Here is a 24094-nt window from a genome sequence, read left to right as displayed (position 1 = left end):
GGTCCAGTGGTAAAGCAAGGACTTGCTCACCGGGGCTCCGCTTGCCAAGTCCTCAGCAGAGTTCTTCTGCATAAGAGTGGCAAGGCCGGCGAACCTGCGGCTGCTGGTCGTGGTCTCCAGGTTGTAGAGCTGCCAGAGCAGGGAGAGACAGCGCACCTGCTGCTGCAGGACTGCCAGCTTCTTCTTACTGTGAGGAAGCGCAGAGTGATTAGTGTGCCTTCAGTCTGCACCGGTGCCCAACTGTCCCTCCCCACAAAAATCCAAATCTACTCATCAGGGGACCTTCTACAGACTTTCAAACTCAGAAATGCTCCCAGGATCCCATTACTTCTAACCCCATAAGCCTTTTGAAATCATCTTTTTTTTTTTTAAGTAAGCTCCACACCCAGCATAGGGTGTGATTAACAGTCATGTGTTCTACTGACTGAGCCAGCTTAGGTGGTCCAAGCTGACTGGAAAAATTCAGAGAAGTATTTTTAAAAAGTTCATTCTTTGAATTGCTATTTTGAATAGATTTCCTATTATTACAGCTCAGTAACTGGGTAGCAATTTAATATTTTTATATAGAACAGAAATAATATTAAATTGCTACATATATGTAGATATGCCTATGTGTATGTTTGTATACACACATACATATGTGTATCTTGATTTGAAAGAGACAGGGTAACATGTATCTTTGTTTGAAAAATACAGCGTAGGGGCGCCTGGGTGGCTCAGTCGTTTGGGCGGCCGACTTCGGCTCAGGTCATGATCTCGCGGTCCGTGGGTTCGAGCCCCGCGTCGGGCTCTGTGCTGATGGCTCAGAGCCTGGAGCCTGTTTCAGATTCTGTGTCTCCCTCTTTCTCTGACCCTCCCCTGTTCATGCTCTCTCTCTGTCTCAAAAATAAATAAATGTTAAAAAAAAAAAAAATTAAAAAAAAAAAAAAAAGAAAAATACAGCGTTAACACCATGCTTCAAAAAGAAAAGAAGTCCTGGGACACCTGGATGGCTCAGCTGGTTAAGCGTCTGACTCTTGATTTTGGCTCAGGTCACGATCTCACAGTTCTGTGAGTTTGAACCTTACACTGGGCTCTGCGCTGACAGTGCAGAGCCTGCTTGGGATTCTCTCTCTCTCTTTCTCTGTCCCTCCCCAACCATACTCTCTCTTTCTCAAAAAAAAAAAAAAAAAAAAGTCCTCATTCCGCTACATTTCATTGGCTCAGAGAGTAAGGTAGAGAAACTAGGACTGTTATATGCTTGAAAAGCAGAGTCTTAGGTCAATATGGGCAACACTTCAAGTTGGGTCCTAGTTTAGTTCTCTGTGATCATAAAGGGACTGCGATGACTTGGCCAGGCTCCTCACTTCTCACTAGGGTTGCCTGGAGATCGGCTGAGTGAACAGGAACGCCAGTATTTTTCCAGGAATGTTTGTAAAAGAACACCAAACCAGGTCCAAGGGAAACTCCTTTTCAGCAGTTGAAGGCCTTGCCTGGCCAATTTTTTGGCTAGGGTGATCTGTCCCATGTTAAAACATACCTGGAGACAGGGAAAATGAGAAATGGTAATGTAAACACGGGAAGAGTACTACGGATGAGGCTCTGGACTTAACACACTGGCTCCTTCATTTGGGGCCATTTGGGTACTTGGGCTGCTGAGGTGCTGGAGTGAGTGAACCACAGGGTCTGGCTGCACTAAGGAGCACCAGGAGGACTGTGCACGCGGAAAGGAGAAAACAGGATTGTGGAGAAAACACACTCCTTTCTCATGTCCCACATGTTTGTCAGTGAATAGAGGAAGGCTGTGATTTAGAAAGTGATACTGCCAGACTGAGATGGGACTGTCATTTGAGTAGAGACTCAGATGCTTCAGATGCTATTGAATGGATCTGAAATATCACCAAATTCTTTCTCTGTCTTACTAAATAGTGTACCCACCACTGTGTATTGGGGGCGGGTGCAGGAACTGAAGAACCTTGAGGTTATCATAGCCTTCACATTTTAAGACTAAACGCTCCAAGAAGGTAAGAGAGCCTATGGTGATTCCAGAACAATCTTGGGAAGACTGCACAATAACTTCTTCTTGTAAAGGGAAAGAAATAATTATTTAACATTGCTTCAAAGACATCTGGATTGAAACACAAATAATGTGGAAATCTCTAATAATTCTTTTTGGCATTCACAGGCATTACACATGTCAGGTAAGGTTTATACTGAAATTAGTTTTTATTTAGTTTTCTTTTTTAATTTTAAAGCTCAGCTCTCTAAGAAACCACCCCCCATGGTTTTATGAAGCTATTATGTATAAACTGATAATTATGCCAACACCTTTTGCTCTGTTATTTAATAGTAGTGAGGCTGAGAAAAGTTGCTGAGCTGTCCTGAGTTATTCTTACACAACAAATAAATTTACTCCTATATGTCCTTTGTAAATAAAGTGTCTTATGGCATGCTTTCCCCAGAGTTTCTATTTGTTATACAAATCTCATTCCCTGGGGAAATCTGATATGATACAGAATGATCTATGAAGTATATATATTTCTTTAAGTAAGATGTAGAATGGGACATAGAGAGCTCCCATTTGTATGTAACAAAGGAAAGAGACCATTTACATTTATGTGTGCCAAGGCAGAGTACATAAAGATACATAATCTGGGGAGGGGACACAGTAGCTGAGTGATGGGGTTGAGGGGGTACTTTCAAATATATGTTCTTTTTTCCCCCCTAGATTTATTGAGATGTAGTTGACCATAATATTGTGTAAGTTTAAGGTGTACAACATGATGATTTTTTATTGAGATAGAACATATAATGTATTAGTTTTAGGTATTCAACATAAATTTTTTTTCTCGACGAGGACTTTTAATATCTATTAGCAATTTTCAAAAACATAATAAAGTATTGTTAACTATAGTCACTATGCTGTATGTTACATCCCTAGGACTTATTTGTCTTATAACTTGAAGTTTGTACCTTTTGACCACTTTAACCCAAATTTTGTCCACCCCCCCAAACTGTCCTAAAATTAGTTTAAATATACTCCATTGAGCAAAGGGCATGAATAAGCAATTCACAGAAAAATAAGTGACCGATAAACCAATAAAAATAATGTACCTTATTAAGAAATACATATTAAAGTACAATCTAACTTTCATCTACGGATTAGCAAGTTAAAAAATTTTTTTTAACGTTTATTCATTATTGAGAGATAGAAACTGAGCATGAGCAGGGGAGGGGCAGAGAGAGGGGGAGACACAGAATCTGAAGGGGGCTCCAGGCTCTGAGTTGTCAGCACAGAGCCCAACGCGGGGCTCGAACTCACAAACCATGAGATCATGACCTGAGCCAAAGTCGGACGCTCAACCGACTGAGCCACCCAGGTGCCCCGGATTAGCAAGTTTAAAACAGACTGATAACATCTGGTGTCAGTAAGGATGTGAAGAAATCGGGAAAATTGGATTTGATAATCAGACAGTTCCCATCTTACAATGGTTTGACTTGATTTTTTGACTTTACAATGGTGTGAAAGTGACATGAGTTCAAAGAAACTATACTTCGAATTTTGATCTTTTTATGGGTAGCAACATATGATGGTATGACACTCTTGTATGCTGAGTGGCAGCAGTGGGAGCACTCCCAGTCAGCCCCAGGATCAGAAGGGTGAACAATCAATGCATTTACACTTTTGTTTTTCACTTTCAGTACACTACCCAATAAGTTACATGAGATATTCAACACTTTATTATAAAACAGGCTTTGTGTTAGATGATTTTGCCCAACTGTAGGCTAATGTAAGTATTCTCACCCAGTAATGTTTAAGGTAAGCCAGGCTAAACTACAATGTTTGGTAGGTTAGGTGTATTAATAAAATGCATTTTCAATTTGTGATGGATTGGGTTTGGCTAAATGATATTTTCAACTTATCATGGGTTTATTGAGATGTAACCCCATCATAAGTTGAGGAAAATGTGTCATTTTGATGGACAATTTGGCAATATATTTATTAAATGTAAAATCATTCATCTTCCACCTTAGCATTTCTACCTCTGGAAATTTCTCTTCTAGGAACATTCTTACAAGGGAAAAAAAGAGCTATTTACAAGAATATTCACTGTAGCAATGTTTATAGTAACCTCAAATTAGAGACAAATGCATATGAAGAAGAGACTGATTAAATAAAGTTCGATACATGCATACAATGGATTACTTGGCAACTGTAACTGGATGTGTACCAACATGCAAAAATGTTCATTCAGTCTGTACTGTTGGGAATATAAATCAACTGCAGACGAAAGAGAATGTAGGATATGATTCTATTTAAAAAATAAGAGGGGCGCCTGGGTGGCTCAGTCACTTAAGCATCCAACATCGGCTCAGGTCACGAACTTCCAGTTTGTGAGTTCGAGCCCCGTGTCAGGCTCTGTGCTGACAGCTCAGAGCCTGGAACCTATTTTGGATGCTGTGTCTCCCTCTCCCTGTCTCTCCCCCACTCATGCTGTCTCTCTCTCTCAAAAATAAATAAAACATTAAAAAAATAATAAAAAATAAAAAATAACAGAAAATAATAATGACATGACCATGTGTATATATTTGGTGGAATTTGCACCACATTATTAACCATGCTGGGGATAACATGGAGGTCTTTTCACTTTCTACAAATTGTGTATTGCTAGGTTTCAAATTTGTTAAATCTATTATCACATTATCACACTTGTTATTGCATACAAAAAACCCCAGAGAGATCTTTAAAAAGAAATAATAGCGGAACCCTCAAGGAGAAATAACTCAAACTTCAGGGACACGCCCTGCCCTCACCTCTGACCGAAGACAGCAGAAAGTGGCCTCCTCAAATTGACAGATCTTCACCTTGTGCTTTTTCAAAAACAAGAAGGCTGAAGGCTGGCCCAGAAGACTGCTTGCCTTCCTCAAATAAAAGAAGGCCTCCAAACAAGACAAGGGATGGAGAAACAGAATTAGGATTTGGGTGACACTAGTGGTGCGATTAGGATGAAGGCTGGAGTAAGGTTGTGCTGAGGTCAAGATGTGAATTGGAATCAGGGTTGGGTTCAGAGTTATGGGGAGTGGACGGCACATGCAAGTCAGGGGCAGGGCCGGCAGCAGTTGGCACTCTTGGACTGGCACCTTCCCACTTCCTGTTTTCTCCTAACCCCCTTCCAGCTCCTTTCTCTCTCCACTTTCCTCCGTTTTTCACCCAAGTTCACTCTGACAGTAAGAAAACCCACCCAAACTCCCCAGGTGCAAGGGATCGGCTGAGCGGCAGGGAGCAGAGCTTGCTCACCATGTAATTATCTGACAGGTCCAAGGAGGCAGCGGCGGCCTCCAGCAGGTAATAAAACGCACATGTGGCTTCTCCGATGACCAGGCAATGCCGGGTGAGGGGTGAGAGCACTAACTTCAGGATTTCCTCACAGTGACAGGGCTTTGTGGTCAACATGTCTTTCTCGGGGCTGGTCTGAGCCAGCTTCCTGTTCACCTGATCCAGGAACTCTTCCTCTGTTCTTTGTGGAGAGAAGATAAACTGAGAGTGGCCGCAAAGCAGCCACTCTTCTCGGGGCATCCCCAGGTCTCCGAACCACTTTTTCCAGAAAGCTTTCCTTTATAACTCATTAATTCTATGTTTAGCCTGCCCCTCCATCACTCCACGAGTTTTTGAAAATCAGGGACTTGATCTATTATGTCAAAGCCCTATTAGGGATTTTTTTAAAAAAAGCCTAAAGTCAATCTAAGTACCTCACAAACTAAGTGGGGAAACAATCACGTTGAAGAGTAAACTAACAACGTATGAAATAAACACATGAAAATGACACAAGGCAACAAGCAATAATACATTTGTCTATTAGCATATCTGAACTTTGTCATAGCACATTTGAACATTATTTTACACAACACCATCTTATCCTACAATGACCCTTTCAGACAGGCAAAAACTACCTTCCTTTTACTGATGAGGAAACTGAGGCTTGGAGAGCTTGAGTGCCTTCCGAATGACCTCACAGCTACTGAATGGAACCAAGACTAGAGCTCACTTCTCTGACTCCTAGTGCAGTGAACTTTTCACAGGCATGAGTTCAAAAGAGTTTAGATCTCTCTGGGATGGACATATGGGAACTGAGGAGGGCTCTGAAGAATGGCGAACACTCTGATAAGTAGGAGAATGTGGAAGCCACTTAGTATTCCAGAAAGGGGGGATTGTGTGAGTAAAGATATACAGGTTGAGTGTGGGAAGGATTCATGTAGAATACAGATTTTTGTTTGAAAACCATAAGAAATCAGGTTGGATAAAAGGACAGAAAACTCCAGCATGGCTGGTGAATTCAAGGTAAGGGATATTTAAAATTGATGGGCTAGGCATTAGAATGCCAGGAGGCACGTGATTAGGAAATGTAAATTCATTTTAATATCATCCAGAGCCAAACATAATTGAGAAGGCAAATTTTTGGTGGAGAAAACAATCTGCTATGTGTACAATGCATTTGAAAGCTATTAAATGAAGCTTTTTCTAAACACTAAGAAATAATTTCCCCACAAAGAATCAAAAATTGCCTTTCCAATTCTGTTAACTTGAACTCTGGGCTGAGTACAAGGCTCACTACTCCTGGGTGGTCAGAAGCCTTCCTGGTCTGCAGTTGAGGTGAGTGCCCCAGGTTAATAGTCACCTGTGTCTCACTTCCCAGCCCCCCACACCCACTGTCAGCATCTCCCTTTACCTGCAGTGTTCACTTGTGAAGGCCTCCTGATTTCTGCATTCTTTTGTCTGGAACTGAAAACTATCTGCAGGGAGAAAAAAGATCATCTTTAATTATCCATCTTTGTATTAACTGAGACATTTTGAATTCCTGACTACCTCTCCTCTGCAGCTTAGTTCATGAGCTAATTGCCTCCCCCATTGTTCAAATGGTAAGGTTTAGTATCAGCCTACACACAAAATATGATGGTAGATTACAAATTCCTTAATCCTTCAAGTAGTAACTCCTCTCAAACTTCCCAAACCAGTCCCTAATTCTATTTGCTAGAGAGATGAATAAAGAATATGTCCATCTGGTTTGATGGCTACTGCTATTTTTTTAAATATTTATTTATTTTTGAGAGAGAGCAAGTGAGCAGGGGACGGGCAGAGAGAGGGGGGTAGAGGGGATCTGAAGCAGGGTCCGTGCTGACAGGAGAGCCTGATGCCGGGCTTGAACTCACAAACTGTGAGATCTGAGCCAAAGTCAGACGTTTAACTTACTGAACCACTCAGGCTCCCCGATGGCTACTTCTAACAGAAGAAATCCTTGAATACATGCGTATAGAGTTTATGACCAGATGGCAGTGGGCCACAGAGCGAGGCCTAGTGAGGAAAATCATGAGGGCACAAGATGCCGTAGTCCACTGGAGTCTCAGTGGCCAGTAGGGGTTTTTAGCTTTACCTAACTGGCCTTAAACAGCCTTTATCCCTCAGATTTTGACTCTTCCTCTGCAGCTGCTTTCTCACAGATCAAAAAGCAAAAACTGGGATTGATGTGGAGATATTACCATTAGGGCTCAGAAGCACTGCTGGCGGGTTTGAAAGGGCACCTCAGAGAATTGTTATAGGGAGGACTTGTGTAAAGTAAAAGGACCAGTTGTCTGATTATTGAATGATGTCAAAAAGGTAGGGTAAAGTAAGGCTAAGGAAACCAAGGAACCTGGGGTTTGGCAGCATTACCACAATACACAGTTTCCAGGGGCACCATCACATCCTAGCATGATTAGCACCCTCTAGATTTGTGCAGTACCTGGTCTTCGCAGCCATGCACAGAGGCCCTGAGTGTAGGAAGCATCCTCAGGGTTTGGTTGTGCTGGGAAGGTCCTGAGCCTCTCTCATACAGACGGACCAGGCTGTGTAACCTAAAGCTGACACTGACCTCTCAAAAGGAAAGAGTCATATAGGAAATATGAATAATAGAGTAATTTCTTCACAATCCTAGACCAGGACATTCACTGTTACTTTCCTCTTTTGTCCTTGGAAAGCACAAAAGTGCAAATGCCCAAAGAGCTCATCAGCCAATGACCAATTTTTCCAAGTCACCAGTGTACCTTCACAGTCATCAGAACGTATAGGTAGAACAGACATTAGGATAACAGATTAACTCCTGATTTTAGTCCTTTACTACCAACAATTCACCATCTCTTCCCTACCCCTCTCCCCTGTCAACACCAGCTTCTATCAAAGTAGAAAAAGATAAGATCTGGTTGGGGCTTGATGGCTGTCTTCAATTATGGAAGAAGGCATGACTCGATTTGCATTTCCTTGATGATCAGCGATGTTGAGCATCCTTTCATGTGTCTGTTGGCCAGCTGTATTTCTTTGGAGGAATGTCTACTTATGCCTTCTGCCCATTTTTTAATTGGATTTTTTGCTTTTTGGGTGTTGAGTTTTCTAAGTTCCTTATATATTTTGGATACTAACCCTTTATCAGATAATGCCATTTGCAAATAACTTTTCCCATTCCGTAAGTTGCCTTTTAGTTTTGTTGACTGTTTCCTTCACTGTGTGGGAGTTTTTTATTTTGATGTAGTCCCAATAGTTTATTTTTGATTTTGTTTCCCTTGCCTCAGGAGACATATCTAGAAAGAAGATGCTATGGCTGATGTCAAAGAGGTTACTGCCTGTGTTCTCTTCTAGGATTTTTATGGTATCAGGTCTTCACATTTAGGTCTTTAACCCATTGTGTTTATTTTTTTATATAATTTATTGTCAAATTGGTTTCCATACAACACCCTGTTCTCATCCCAACAGATGCCTTCCTCAATGCCCATCACCCACTTTTCCCTCTCCCCAACGCCCCCATCAACCGTCTGTTTGTTCTCCGTATTTAAGAGTCTTTTATGGTTTGCCTCCTTCCCTCTCTGTAACTTTTTTTCCCCCTTCCCCTCCCCCATGGTCTTCTGTTAAGTTTCTCAGCATCTGCATATGAGTGAAAACATATGGTATCTGTCTCTCTGCCTGACTTGTGTCACTTAGCATAATACTCTCCAGTTCCATCCACGTTGCTACAAGTGGGCAGATTTCATTCTTTCTCATTGCCAAGTATTATTCCATTGTATGTAAAAACCAGAACTTCTTTATCCATTCATCAGTTGATGGACATTTAGGCTCTTTCCATAATTTGGCTATTGTTGAAAGTGCTGCTGTAAACATTGGGGTACAAGTGCCCCTACGCATCAGCACTCCTGTATCCTGTATCTTGGGTAAATTCCTAGCAGTGCTATTGTTGGATCATAGGGTAGATCTATTTTTAATTTTTTGAGGAACATCCACACTGTTTTCCAGAGCAGCTGCACCAGTTTGCATTCCTACCAACAGTGCAAGAGGGTTCCCGTTTCTCCACATCCTCTCCAGCATCTTAGTCTACTGATTTGTTCATTTTAGCCACTCTGATCAGCATGAGATGGTATCTCAGTGTGGTTTTGATTTGTATTTCCCTGATGAGGAGTGACATTGAGCATCTTTTCATGTGCCTGTTGGCCATCTGGATGTCTTCTTTAGAAAAGTGTCTATTCATGGCTTCTGCCCATTTCTTCACTGGATTGTTTTTCAGGTGTGGAATTTGGTGAGTTCTTTATAGATTTTGGATACTAGCCCTTTATCTGATATGTCATTTGCAAATATCTTTTCCCACTCCATCGGTTGCCTTTTAGTTTTGTTGATTGTTTCCTTTGCAGTGCAGAAGCTTTTTATCTTGATGAGGCCCCAATAGTTCATTTTTGCCTTTAATTCCCTTGCCTTTGGAGATGTGTTGAGTAAGAAATTGCTGCAGCTGAGGTCAGAGAGTCTTTAGCCCATTTTGAATTTATTTTTGTGTATGGTGTAAGAAAGTAGTCCAGTTTCATTCTTTTGCATGTTTGCTGTCCAGTTTTTCCAAAACCATTTGTTGAAGAGATGGTCTTTTTCCCAATGGATATTCTTTGCTGCTTTGCCGAAGATTAATTGACCATGTAAGTGTGGGTTCATTTCTGAGTTTTCTATTCTGTTCTATTGATATATGTGTCTATTTTTGTGCCAGTAACAGTTTTGAGGACTACAGCTTTGTAATATAACTTGAGATCCAGAATTGCAATGCCTCCAGCTTTGTTTTTCTTTTTCAAAGTTGCTTTGGCCATTCGGTATCTTTTGTGGTTCCATACAAATTTTAGGATGGTTTGTTCTAGCTCTGTGAAAAATGCTGCTGGTATTTTAATAGGGATTGCACTAAATGTGTAGATTGCTTTTGGCAGTATAGACATTTTAACAATATTTGTTCTTCCAAGCCATGAGCATGGAAGGTCTTTCCATTTCTTTGCATTATCTTCACTTACAATCAGGGAAATGCAAAGCAAAACTACAATGAGATATCACCTCACACCTGTCAGAACGGCTAAAATCAACAACACGAGAAACAACAGGTGTTGGTGAGGATGTGGAGAAGGGGGAACCCTCTTACACTGTTGGTGGGAATATAAACTGGTGCAGCCACTGTGGAGAACAGTATGGAGGTTCCTCAAAAAGTTAAAAATAAAACTACCCCATGATCCAGCAATCACACTACTAGGTATTTACCCAAAGAGTACAAAAATAATAATTCAAAGGGATACATACATCCTGATGTTTATAGCAGCATTGTCTATAACAGCCAAATTATGGAAACAGCCCATGTATATGTGGTATACGTATACAATGGAATATTAGTCAGCCATAAAAAATATGAAACCTTGTCATTTGCCATGACATGGATGGAGTTAGAGAGTATTATGCTAAGCGGGATAAGTCAGTCAGAGAAAGATACATAGTTTATGATTTCTCTCATATGTGGAATTTAATAAACGAAACAAATGAGCAAAGGGGAAGAGAGAGAGAGAGAGAGAGAGAGAGGTAAACCAAGAAACAGACTCTTAACAGAGAAAACAAAGTGATGGTTACTAGAGGCAAGGTGGGTGGAGGAATGGGGGAAATAGGTGATGGGCACTTGTGATGAGCACCAGGTGTCATATGGAAGTGTTCAATCACTATATTGTACATTTGAAGCTAATATCACACTGTACATTAACTGGAATTTACATAAAAACTTCAAGAAAAAGGAAGGTACAACTCTGAAAAATTGGTGAAGTTTCAAGAAGGTAGATTTCACCTTGATGTAAGAAGCTTTCTAACAGCTGTTGGCAATGAGATAGGCTGTCCAATAACTGAAAATGTTAAAACAAAAAAGGATGAACACTCATTTAGGATGTGGGAGAAGGGCTTTGGGAAACACCCATTCACTAATCCAAACTTCTTCAAGTAACTAACTCCTATTTATCCCTGAATTCTCACTTCTGGCATTATTTCCCTCACGGGAGAGTTCTCTCCTACTCACTTCTCAGACTGGGAGAAGGGCCCCTTCTCTACGTACCTCAATGCCTAGGTATGCTATTTTCATTGCCTTTACCATCCCATATTGGAATTCTCTATTTATATATCAACCCCAAAACTGGTAATTTTAGGGACCCAGTCTTATTCATTTTGTATTTTTAATTTTAGATGAAGCATCTGATACATACAAGGGCCCCATATATGTGTACATCGTTGAATAATTATAATAATAAAAAAAACAATAACTAAAATGTATTGAGCACTAACCATGTGCCTGGCACTATTCAAAGCACATTATATATATTTTAACTTATTTCATTCTCACAGCAACTCTATGAAATTGGTAATTTCCCCCAATTAATTGAGGTTAAGTAACTTGCCCAAGACTGCCACCCAAAACAAGCGTGATCTCTTTTTAACTATGGGCTTACATTTTTCTTATTTCTGGTGCTTCAGGGTCAGGGATAAATGGATCTTTCTGCCTATTTTTCTCCCTAATCTGATTCCACCTTTTGGATAAAGAGCTCCAAGTACATGAATAAAGAGAAGCGCTGCCCACATGTCCTCTTTCTGTCCCCTGGGTTTACCTTGGGGAGAAGGCAGCTGCAGTCTGTCTGTGATCACCTGTGTTAGTACTGAGCCAGTATCTTTGTAACTACAGAACCGGGAGGTCCCACTGCAGCTCTTAGTAGAACAGATGGCAAAACGGTGGAGGGGGACAAAGTCCCCGCCATGACAGTTCCCGCAGCGGCAGGCCAAGTCTCGGAGAAAGCAGGCACATTCGAGGTGCAGGGCTATCTGCTGTGCCCGGGGCCACAGCTCCCACGCGGCTTCCCGTAAGAGCGGCACTCCAAATTCTAGCACCTCTGTCTGAGGTAGGGATAGTTCCTCTTGTGGACTGAGAGGAGAGTCAGCATCTGAAATACAGGAAAATCCAAGTCTCCCTTAAAGGCCTTTTATGCTATCAGTAGAAAACTCCCAAGCACATGCTGCTAGTTTATAAGAAAATTTTATATGTAATTCCTCTGTACAAAGTATATTACACCAATCTGAGAGTGGCATATCTAGTACCCAGTACCACAGAGAAGAAAGGATCAGTGGTATGGAAGTACACAGAATAGATTTCTTAGTTGTTCTTCCTAAACTGAGTTTTACTACAAATTACTATAAGCATCAAGTCATCAGAAATGCTCTATTCAAATATAAGGCCCAAACTATTTCAAACGCAAAGGTAAATTGTGTGTGGAGTATATGTGCTTTGGATAGTCTATGCCACAATTTTATTCTTTCATGTGGAGAATTCAAGATTGCAAGCCATTTAATGTATATCTGGCTTTGTTCATGACTGTTTTGGTACCAGATGTGTTTATTTCTAAAATTCAGAACAGTTTATCTTTTTCTTGTAAATTTCTAAAATTAGGAATAGTTGATCCTTTTTCTTATTATTTATATCTAAAAGGCAATAAAGGGTTATAATAAGATTTTCTGAACTAAAACACAAATACTTAAGACATGGGCTTAACAAGGAGCTAGAATTCTTGGAATTAAGACAATTTGGAAAAATACAGGTTATTCACTCACTATAATCATGGCTCCTTTGTGACTAAAATGACCACCTTCCCCCATTTCTTAGCCATAGTTTTAAGAGACTGAGGCCCGTGATATAGGATACTGATGTTGTTGCTGAACACAGATATTCCCTCTCAAGACTCTGTGCTCAGGTGAGAAAAAGGGAGCAGCTCTTCCTCACCGGACTTTTTCTTCTCCTCTTTGGTTTGTTCAATAATCTTGATAGAGGTAGGCACTAATATTGACTCGGCAGGAAGCTCTTGACTCTTGTTGAACCAGAGGAACACATGAATATCCACAAGAACCTTCAGCACCTGAAGCAGCTTATTTTTATCCCAGCCAGGCAGGAGGTGCTGCAATAGATCTATCTGAAAGGAGTGACCAATGACTGCAGCACACTTAACCAGCAACTGCTCCTCTGGGCTTAATTGATCCAGCTGGTTTACTGCTATTTCTGGGGGGAAAAAGAGCAATGAATGAACTTTCTACAAACACAGGATACGTTGTGTTGATAATCTGTTCACTTAAAAAAAAGGGCTTGCTTTTTGTCCTCCCCCTTCCACACTCAGTCTAACCTCTTAAAAGAGTCTTCTCTCCAAGTCCTTATTTGCCCTCATTACCCATTCATTGTTCAGCCAACAACAATAATCAGGTTTTCACCACACCACTGAAACTGTGCTCTCCGTGGTCACCAAAACCTTTTGTTGGTAGACCCAAAGCTGTGCTCTGGATCATTCAGCTATGTTAACAATTCTTCCCATTTTCACGACTAGTAAGTACCCACCCAGACCCTTTTTTTATTACTGCCCACTAAAAGTGGGGGCCAGGCTTTCTGATCCCAGACCTCACCTAAGAGTAAAGATCTTAACTAACTCCAAGCATAATAGCAAATCTCTCCATATTCTGACCCATACATAAGAGCAGTAGGTATTGAACCAGTAAGTCACCAAGCCCCAAATCTTGGAATAATTCGAAACCTTTTCTTTTCCCTAACAACCAATTAGTCACCCACTTATCTTCCTTCTAAATGTTCTTGTATGTTTCCTCCTAAGCAACTGTAGTGTAAGTAGTCATTTCCACCTGGATCACTAGGATACCCTGTTTGGAACATCTCCAATTTCCTCTCACTCTTATCCCAGTAATATATTAACTAGCAGTAGAATCATGTATATAAAGTACAGATACAATTATGTCAGGGCCCCTTTTTAATACTTTTATAACTTACGTGGCCTTTTACAATCTAGCCTTGGCATTTCATTTATGCCAAGGCTTTGCTGAATGAGCTATTTGTTTTAGTTTACAAGTTAAAAAATCTTTTTAACAAATCCCGTGGACGATACTGACCTTGGGTTAACTTTTTGGCTGTTTCCTAGGATCCTGATTAAATGAGAATGCCAGCTAAGTTATCAGGTAACACTGCTTATGCTAACAATGATCCCTGATTGGAAACTGAATTTGGACTAGGACAACTGTGAATAAGCTATAAATAACTGGTTGTAAGCCACAGTTCTAGGCTTGTGTGTATTAATTCTTGTCATAGGTCCCCTAGTTGGGACATGGGGCTTCTAAGCACCCATCCATCGTGGCCTCATTCCATCACACCTAAGCTGTTCCTTGAGGCTCCAGAGAATAGCAGTAGAAACTGCTGTGAGGACTTCCACTAAAGAAATCCTATATGATGCTGTTTTCTGACCTGTATGCTTCTAAGTTAGTAAAGTCAATGCCAAGTGAGGCCTGTTGTAGTTGTAGGAGTGTAAACTGTCGAGATGGACCTACAGACACCAGAGTGCTAGCTTATAATAGCTAACATTCACTGAATAGCTATTATGTATGATGACTAATCCCCTTAAGGTAGGGGCTATCATTATCCTCACTGGAGTGATGAGAAGACTGAGGCTTAGACAAGTTTATCTGAGCATTCATAGCCAGTAAGTGGAGGAGCCAGTAGTACCCAGGTTTTTCTGATACCAGAACCTTGGCTCCTAACTAACTAGCAAGGTGTTCTGTATTGCTGTTTCGTATGCATGTCTTATATTCTCAATAAGATCATACTGGACTTGAAGGCAGCCTTACTCACCATAATATTCCCAAAGAGTGCTTAATATGGTACCCTGGCCACAGACACTTGAACAGAGCATGAAATAAACCCAACTTCCTCATTTCTAAGAAGAACATCCCTTGTCTGACTATGCCTACTCAGATCTGATGGTTTCTTCATTCTTTATCTCAGCAGTCATTATAAAGTTACTTTCCACTTTTGATTAAACTCTTCAGTAGCACCATAGATTTTCTTAAATCTTGGCCACATTATCTCCCTTGCTTACTGCCTCCTCCAGCACAGGAGGGAAGGGAAACACAGGACATAATTTTTATTAAATAACGAGGAGACTGTTCTTGGTCATTAGCCCCAGGGAACAACAGGCTCACTCAAGTAAAATACGGCTCAAGTAGCATTACAAGTCTCTCAGGGGCTCTTTGGGCAGTGCCGGAACTTATTTCTAGAAGGCAGGTTTCTTTTTTCTGAAGAAAAGGAAGCTCACATGACAATGAGAGACCTATATTCAATCAACCACCAAATTACTAAGTGCAATGACATCTGTCATTGGCTCACTTGAGGTTTTCAAGTGACCTGCCTTTTAATAATGGTGGGAGAAGCACGGTATCCAAGTTCACATCATCCTTGACTGTGCAGATATAAAGTTCCTGGTCTTCAGAGCCAGCAGGAGGAATGCTGTACATTGTGGATTTCACGGCACTGGCTGCAGGAAAAGAAGACTATAACTGAGGACAACACCATGCTCAGTGACTGTGGTTTTAAAGGCACAAAAATACAAGAATTTAGTCAAGAAACTAACAGGATGAAGATAAAAGAGCATTATGTTTAAAGTGGCTTACCCCTCCCATCCTGTTTTCTGATTTTCTCTTACAAACTGACAACACTTTCCGTACAGTATGGTATCCAGCATTCTCACTCTTCCTGTTTACTTTCTAGTAGCTCTCTCTTCTATTACATCACAGCCCTAGGATGCCTTTCCAGATTTACACATGCTTCACCCCTTCCTCCTCTGTCACCCTCCTCCTTTCTCCCATCCCCCATCCATCCTTCTCATCAGTAATGTGCAATTCTCTATTGAACTCTCCTGCTTATAAATCCTCTTCTCCTATCCCACCTCCTGGGCTGCTCAAAAAGGAACTATAATATAGTAGATGGATTGACTCCATTAAGCTCTCTGAGGCAGGCCAAGAAGGCTTAATCTTGCTTATAATGTTATCAGGGAATAGAATAGGCACATGTCTCATAAAGGTCTGGTGATGCCATGTCAAAGAATAAACTCCAGCAGTTGGACCAGGGTAGAACCCTGGAAACTAAGCTCACCTGAGAGGGTCTCCCACTTGCTGTTCTCCTCCTCCTTTTGGAGATCATGAAAGACCAATATATCTTTAGAGAGAAGGTCCTGGCATAAGACCTCACAGTAGAGGGGGTTTCCAAAGCACCTGTGAAGAAGGTAGCTGTGGAGAGGTAAGTAGAGGATTGCTGACTAAAGATGCCCACTTGAAGAGAGCCAAGCACAAGGGTATTTCATACTGAGGAATATTTCTTCTTTTTTAAAGTCAGCTCTTGATGATATACACTAACAGAGGTAAGCAGCAGCACAGAAATGTAAAAAGAAAAATTGATTGTTTTGACATGTATTTTAGCAGTAACTTTTCTATTTTGTTTCTATTGCTGTTAAAAAGAACTAACATCCCCTTACCAAAGAGCCCCAGAAAGTGGCCTGACCACATATAAATGACACGTTAAGCAAGCCATCCAAGTCCTAGCTGTCTTGTGAAAACCTGGATGGATAGCTCAGGGAGGTAGCCCTTTACTGGTTTACTAGGAGATGGTCTATCTTTAAATCTGGCCTCATTACGGTTATTAATGCCATTCTGTCCCCCAATTCTGGTAAGTGAGACGTGAGCCTTCTCACTTACATTATGGCACTGACTCTGCCCTTAATGAAGCACCCAGCTAGTCCTAGCCACTCACATCTGCAGCTCTTGGGGGATGCTCACCACCCCCAGTTCCCAACATGCCATTCTCAACAGTGAGGTCGCTGCCAACTTCAAAATGGGCACAAGGACAGCTTGAGAGTTCTGCAGGAAGTGCTGGGCACAGTCACACAGGGTGATGGTAGGGGTCAATGTCATCACCATGATGATGGGCACAGAGGAGAGCAATGTTTCCAAAAACTCCCACGAAGCTGCATCCATATATTGGGCTTCGTCAATGAGGAAAATCAGCGGTGTTTCCCTCACTGCCTGAAAATAATAGCAAAGAAACAATGATAACCTCTGAGTAGAATGAAGTCACCTGATTTTCAAATTTCACCATGAATTTCCCAACAGCAGTTTAAATAAAATGTTAATACAGGCTGGGGTTTTCAGAATAAAATGTCTTAAGTCCAGGTAATATTTTACTTTACAAATATAAAATATAACCATTGTATCTAATTTCTAAAGCAATGTACTGAGTTTCTTTGGACAAGAAAATACTCTTACTGAAAAACAAAATAAACATCAAAATATTCTCCAAATCAAACTTGAAGCTTTCAAATATTTAATTTTGGCAAAGGCTTCAAACTGTGTGGGAATGAATTCATAAGACTTTATATCCACAATTTCCAAACCAGGCTGCACATCAGAATTACCTGACTGCTTGTTAAAACTACCAACCACCAGGCCCCACTTTAAAAAAACATACTCATTTTTATCCACATTCCCCACTCCCCTGCTGCAGCAGGTACGGTGTTTACTGTAATACTTTTGTTTGTATTGTGTTCTTATAAAATGTGCGTCATTGTTTTGTCAAGCAAACTGTTTTTATGTAAATGCTACTGTATTACAGATCTCATTATTCTCTCCTTTTATTCAGGATTATTTTTAAGACCATTCTGTGTTGCAACGTTTTCATCTATTCCCTTACTTCTAAACTTCTGTATTACACTCCCCAGTGTTCATCCACGAGTTCATGCCAATACCTCCCTCGCCTCCACAATCACTGCAGTGAGCAGACTCCCTGGGACACAGATCCAGGAGGGGAAGCACTAGGTCTAGAGGATGCATGTTATTAAAATTTGACTAGTTACTTCTAGGCTGATTTCCAGAATGATGGTAGCAGTTTCTGCTCATAGATATTTTTGACTCTGTAACCTGGGTTAAGGCTTGAGTGTATCTGTAATTAATAGGAGGTAAAACAGCTATCCACTTGCGTTTAGAAACTACTGTTTTAAAATTAACTAAAATTTCATTAAGAAACAAGGATCAGGGAAGAGCAAAGCATTTTTCTTGTATGCTGTACAGGATTGATTCAAGGTTAAAGATAGATACAAACAATGAAGATATCAACAAATAGGCAGGCCTAAGTCAAGGTGTGCTATGGAGAGATTAAAGTAAGTACAAACAATCTCCACATAGTAAGAGTTAAGGGTATGTAGCAAAAGTACCCACCTCCTGGAGCACTTGAAAAAAACATGCCTTAACCTTCTTTTGTCTGGTCAGGTCATCCATGTGCGAAACTTTGAAGGATAAGGGAAACTAACCAAGAAAATTATTCATATATTAGCTTTTGCAGTGACAATCTAATAAAAATATACAGGTTCTCCAAAGGGAACAGAAAATGATTCTATCTTGAGTGAGAATGCGTTTCTTCTATTGGACTGGGCATAGGGACACAAATCCCAATCCAACATCGATATTTAGTTCAAAGAGTAAGATGGAAAATCCACTGGCAGTTTTGGAGAGATAGCTCCCCTCCATACCCAGACTCTGGCAAGCCCTTAAAGGGTCATGACTAAGAAGTAAAGGGACAGGTTGGACTTAGTGATGTCACTTTGGACAGCTCCAGTACCCCAGTTATTCCAAGCATACCAGAAAGAATGAGCACATGAGACTTGTCAGAAGGAACTGCAACGAGTATCTCCTAACATTGTGCTAGGCCTAGGCACATGAGTTACCATGGACCTGAGAGTCAAAGTTAGGTTATTCCTCCACCACTTTGGCAAGGGTGAGTGAGGGCCTCGGGCAAGGCCTAAGACAGGGCTATGCTACGGAATGGGAGAAATTTTCATTTTCTCTATTTTCCTTTAGATAGAATGCCTGTAGGTTTGGCAGATGAGGAGAAGTGATGGAGGATGAATAAGAATTATAGACCAGGGGATTCTTAGCCTGCTTACTCTTGGGTACCACATAAATCCTAGACCACTGGAAGCTTCTGAGATTCAGATGCTGGTTCAAGTGACATACTCCATGGTCAGGGTTAAAGAACAAAACATTGCAACCGGCTTGAGAACACATGGATACAATTGCTGGGGATGCTCAACTGGCCAGTATCACCCAGACAGATTTAGCACTCTCACATTTATACTGTGATCTCTTATACTACTTCCTTTAAAATGTATGTGCAAATCATATAAAGTACTATAATTATCATTTCACGGGCGAAAAAATTTAGGCTCAGACTAAGAGATCTGTCCCATGACATATGATTAGTATTGGAGTCAGTCCTAGAATCTATTCTTTTCAAAAAAGAGAAAGTCTGGGTTTTGGTGTCGAAGGGATTTCAAATCTCAATCCTGCCACTGCTAACTAAATGTTCTTAAGCTATACAGATATGGCCTAAGGGCATTAGATTAGAAAACAATTCTGAGTCCAACTATTCATCAAAAGTAACATCAGTAATCCAATTCGGAAAGCCACGGCTTTCATTACCTTCACAAAGAAGAGGTCATTAAAAAGACAGTGAAGAGGTTCCTCCACCATCCCACAGAGCTGTTTGTGTAGGCACTCCTGGCGGTAATAGGCTGGACATGTGTCAATCTCAAAGAAGATGGCCATGAGGGTCTGGATGGCATAGAAGCACTGCTTGAAATCTGTTTCCTTCAGCTTCAATGGCAACACCCTGGTGAATGTCACTATGGTCACTGGTAGTCCCTTGACCCACAGAGAGGTTACTCACTCCACCAGCCCAAGGATGCTGAGTCTAATGACAAAAGAGTCTCACCAACAAGAGAAAGGAGCCTCAAGAGAAGCAGACATTCAACCAGAAAGCAGGAGTCTTTACCTGTGTCCTTCTTTCTGGGCCAGGAAGTTTATTTCAGCCAACAGCTGACTTTTGCCATAGCCTTTTCCACCTTCATACAAAACTGCGTGCCCCTTCTTCCGGTGCAAACACCCCTGCTGTGCCATTCGAAAGGCTTCCAGTTCTTTTTCCCGATCTGTAGAGAGACAGGGAGTACCTAATACTCCTGTGCTTTCTGGTAGACACTCTATTATTTATTTTGCAAAGGTAATTCTCAGAATGGCTTCTCCCCTAGAACCCTGGGCAGAATCCCATTCTTTGATGAGGTTTCACATCTCTTTCCATAAAATCAACTCTGGACTATACAGAAGTGTGCTGGGCTTGGGGGTTCGCTCCAGAATTTAAGTAACAACATTAAGAATAATTAGACATCACATAGACATGAGAGCTACTGTATCTTCTTAGCTTTTTGTAAAAATTTCCATTGTAACAATTTAGTCCTCAAAGTTGGTCACTGCTATGTAAAGATAATAACCTAAGAGATACAAATTAAGACAAATATAAAGACAGGGAATACACAGTGTGGGACTTAACAGTCTTGCTGTTCTCTTTCCTGTCTCATGATGAGGAATTTCCCTCTAAAGATGATCCACAACAAGCTGAGCAGACCTCAACAGCCGAACTCTGACTTACAAAGATTCTTACTAAATGTTGGTACTTCTCAGGCACAGTGAGAAGACTCCATCTGAAGTGTAAACATTCAGCAAGGAAAAGAAATGGCAAGACTGCTTCAAAATGAACATAAATTCACTAAGAAGGCTGCTCTCTATTTTTTAAAATACAGGCTTAGAAGCATTTTGGTCTTGCATTTTTTTTAAAATCACATTTAACCGTCAATAGCTGAAAAAAAAAGAATTAAGGTAGGAAAGAAAACTCACCTAACAAAGGGTGATTTTTATTTTTCTCTCTGGCCAAATGTCTCTTCCCAAACATTCTGGGAAAAAGGACAAAGGGAAATGTGTCTATTAAAAATAGATTGGGATAGACAGAATATATATCTCTAAGTAGATAGAGAACAATTTGTGCTCATCAGCAAGTACCTTCAGTTAACTAAAAAGGCCCAGAATTCTATATAAAAGAGTTTTAAAAAATTAAGCATCTTTGGGAGGAGGTAGGGGGGAGTTATTGTTCCAGGCTCAGAGAAGTAAATAAATTGTGAAGTACCCAAAGGAAAAGAAGAACATCCAGATTAGTGACCTACTGAATTCTCTTCCTGTTGGATAGCACTATAAAAGTTCACTCAGGAACTAGCTAAGAGCTAAACAAAAAAGCTAAAGATCTCAGACACCAAACCCTCCTCTTATGTCTCTTATTCCAGCAAGCCAGGACTAGAAGCATCTTTCTTTCTAGTTTCATACAAACACTGGTTATTCCTATACCCTGATTGTGTAAAAGAGAGGAGAATAAACTATCACATAATGACACTCACATACATCTTCTATGGCCAAGGTATTCATACATCTTCCCTGGGTTGGAGATGTTTTTCATCATTTTCTCTGGGAGCTTCTTGAAGTTGTAAGCAGGTAGCATGGATCTTAGATATGTTACCTCATCACAGGACACCAAACCTGGATAAGCAGTTATCATTCTGGCCACAAGGCTCACCTTTGGGCCAATAACTGTGTCAGGGAGACAGTAAAGGATAGAGAATTTTTGGACCATCTCCTCTACAATCATCCCCTAAGTCACAGAGGTAACAGGCCAATGTCCTATTCTACCTGTATATTCGTGTCTTGCTACTGCCCCAATCACACCGCAGAATACTGGTCCATTGGTGATACTGATGGAAACAAGCCTGGGGATCGGAAAAGCAACAGTGGGTAAGTACAGTTAGAAGCCTCCAAGTCAGGCACTCGATCTGTCACTCCTCAGATCAAGATGTCTAGTTTTAGAGCTCAGAATAGAAAAGGTCAGAGACTGCTGTCCGTCTACATCATATGATGCATACAAAGTACAAAGAAACAAAATAGTCCCCATACTCAAGGAGTTTTAGTCGGGGAGCTATTATCAGTAGAAAAACTAAATAAAAGTACCTTAGATCTGTTAGATCATTTATATACGTTTTATATGTTTTTTGAAGTACTTTCAAATTGATTACCTCATCTGATCCTTTGAGGGGTAATTAACAACAAATACGTGAGGTATGCAGGACAAATACTTTAACCCATTTGACAAACAAAAACAAAAGCAAAACCCACAACTGAAGGAGCTAATTAACTTTCTTAGAGTTACATAGCAGGAGTCAATAGTAGAGTCAGAATGAGAACTCAGGCCTCCTGACTCCTAGACCAATGTTATTTCCTCTATACAATGCTGCCTCAAATAAAACTCCAAAATTAAAAGTAGATCAAAAGGTATCAGTACAGGGTTAATGGATCAAATAATGCTAGAATGTCAGAGTAAAGGAATAATCAGAAGGTCAGGCTGTTGATGGAAGCCTTCTGGAAGCAAATTAGTCTTTGGAATGTATTTTAAAAATGAGTAATATTTTCTCATTCATTCATTCATTCATGCATGCACGCATAGGTTCGTTCATTTAACAAGCACTGACAAGTATGTATAGTACCAAGAACTGGCCTAGGTGTTTAAAATACCTTGCTCTGGAAAAGTTTAGTGTTGGGCAGAGGGAGGGTGGTAGAAATTGAGGGAGGTAAACAGACAAATTTATAAGTTAGCAAGACAAATACTACATATTAGAGATCAGTACAGCAAATTAACAGCAAACAGAATGGATGCATTAACTCACACTAGAGAGTTAGAAAAAGCACTCAGAAAGGATAGGACATGACTGGACGTTTAAACTGAAGTACTGCCAAAGTGGGGCAACAGCATTGCATCCAATGGGGAAAGGCAGAGACTCTGAAAAGCCTGCTGTGTTTGTGCAAAACAAAGCAGTTCAAGATGGCTACAGCACAGACAGTGTGTTGGGAGTAGGGAAAAGTGAAGGGAAAGTGGTCCTCCCTATGCCAGGGATGGGGAAGCACTAGACATATGAATTATTTAAAAGGGGGACATATACTGTTTCAGGTGAAGCAAAGGCTCAAAGGTGGCAAATTCATACAGTAGCAAGGGAATAATCAGATTTTCTTGATGTGAAAATTTCATGTGACAGATAAGATAGGCAGATGGACAAAGGAGGGTACAATGAGGCATAAATTAGTTTCAAGTTCAATCCACATATAAGCCATTTTCGCAGAGGCGTGAAAAGTGGCAACAATGCTAACATTATTGTCTCCTATTCCATCAAAACTCTCCTGCCTTGCTCTAAGGCAGGATTGAAGGCAGGATTGAAGACTCTTACCTGGGCCCATTGCTCAGGGTGGATAAGAGACACCCAAGACAAGAACCAGGCAGCTGACTCTGCTGCCACAGCAAGAGTAAGACTAAACATCTGATGTTTCACCATGCTTCCTTGGTCTGCAATGCCCTTTCTTGCTTTCTCCAACTGTTGAACTCCTTCCCTTCTCAAAAGTTGCCTGTATAGTCAAGATTTCTCCGAGACCTCTAGGGAAAACTAACTCTTTCTTCCCAGAGCACTTTGCTGCAGCTCCTATAGCATTTTATTCCTGCACTTATATTTCAGGTTATTAAAGTTAGTTGTTTACTTAGTGAAGGGGGTAATGTCTTATTTTTCTCTACCTCCATCACAACTAGCACAGTGCCTGGCTCAAGAGTAGTGTTCAATGAATGCTTGTTGAATGAATGAGTTTATGAATGAGATAAACTCAGCTAATTAACAAGGCTGTGGGAACAAAGCAAGTAATACTTTTCTCACTTGGTCATTTCTTGTATCTTTCTACTGCAATTTAGAATCCCCCCTTGTTCTTCCTGGCAGTCCATATTCCTTCTTCCTTTTTAAAAAGAGATTCTTCACTGATGAAAAATACACTCTTTATTCAACATATATAGAGATGAATAAAGAGGTGCTGAAAAACTATAATGACGAGATTCTGAGACTCACTCCCTGAATCTCAAAAATACTCTGGAGAAATAGTCACAAGCCAGAAAACAGAAAAGCCTGATCAATCATAGGACTCAGAGAATCCTCTTTCTTC

The 24094-nt window shown here is 40.7% G+C and overlaps 1 protein-coding gene across 13 annotated transcripts in view; it reads right to left on the bottom strand.

Moving 5' to 3' along the window:
- Positions 1-24094, bottom strand: part of LOC112862880 (adenylate cyclase type 10-like) — a 51471-nt gene that overhangs the window by 5735 nt on the left and 21642 nt on the right. For all 13 annotated transcript variants that reach the window (XR_015251224.1, XR_015251225.1, XR_015251226.1 and 10 more), the window contains 16 exons: positions 21758-21834; positions 21469-21658; positions 20918-20973; positions 20022-20175; positions 19670-19859; positions 18410-18496; positions 16950-17221; positions 16296-16429; positions 15553-15678; positions 13090-13373; positions 11938-12259; positions 6708-6771; positions 5279-5498; positions 4795-4920; positions 1347-1519; positions 31-187 (listed from right to left, as the gene is read on the bottom strand). Coding sequence is in view for 10 of the 13 variants with exons in the window: in XM_086706790.1 (XP_086562916.1) it covers positions 31-187; positions 1347-1519; positions 4795-4920; positions 5279-5498; positions 6708-6771; positions 11938-12259; positions 13090-13373; positions 15553-15678; positions 16296-16429; positions 16950-17221; positions 18410-18496; positions 19670-19859; positions 20022-20175; positions 20918-20973; positions 21469-21658; positions 21758-21834 (2632 nt within the window). In the remaining 3 variants the exon portion in view is untranslated. The remainder of the gene's footprint in view (positions 1-30; positions 188-1346; positions 1520-4794; positions 4921-5278; positions 5499-6707; positions 6772-11937; positions 12260-13089; positions 13374-15552; positions 15679-16295; positions 16430-16949; positions 17222-18409; positions 18497-19669; positions 19860-20021; positions 20176-20917; positions 20974-21468; positions 21659-21757; positions 21835-24094) is intronic.

This window comes from Puma concolor, chromosome B2, assembly GCF_028749965.1.
Source record: "Puma concolor isolate L17-30 chromosome B2, mPumCon1.1.hap2, whole genome shotgun sequence".
NCBI classification, from domain to species: Eukaryota; Metazoa; Chordata; class Mammalia; order Carnivora; family Felidae; genus Puma; species Puma concolor.
The sequence above is the reverse complement of the archived record's forward strand: the minus strand, read 5'-3'. Positions and strand labels throughout refer to the sequence as shown.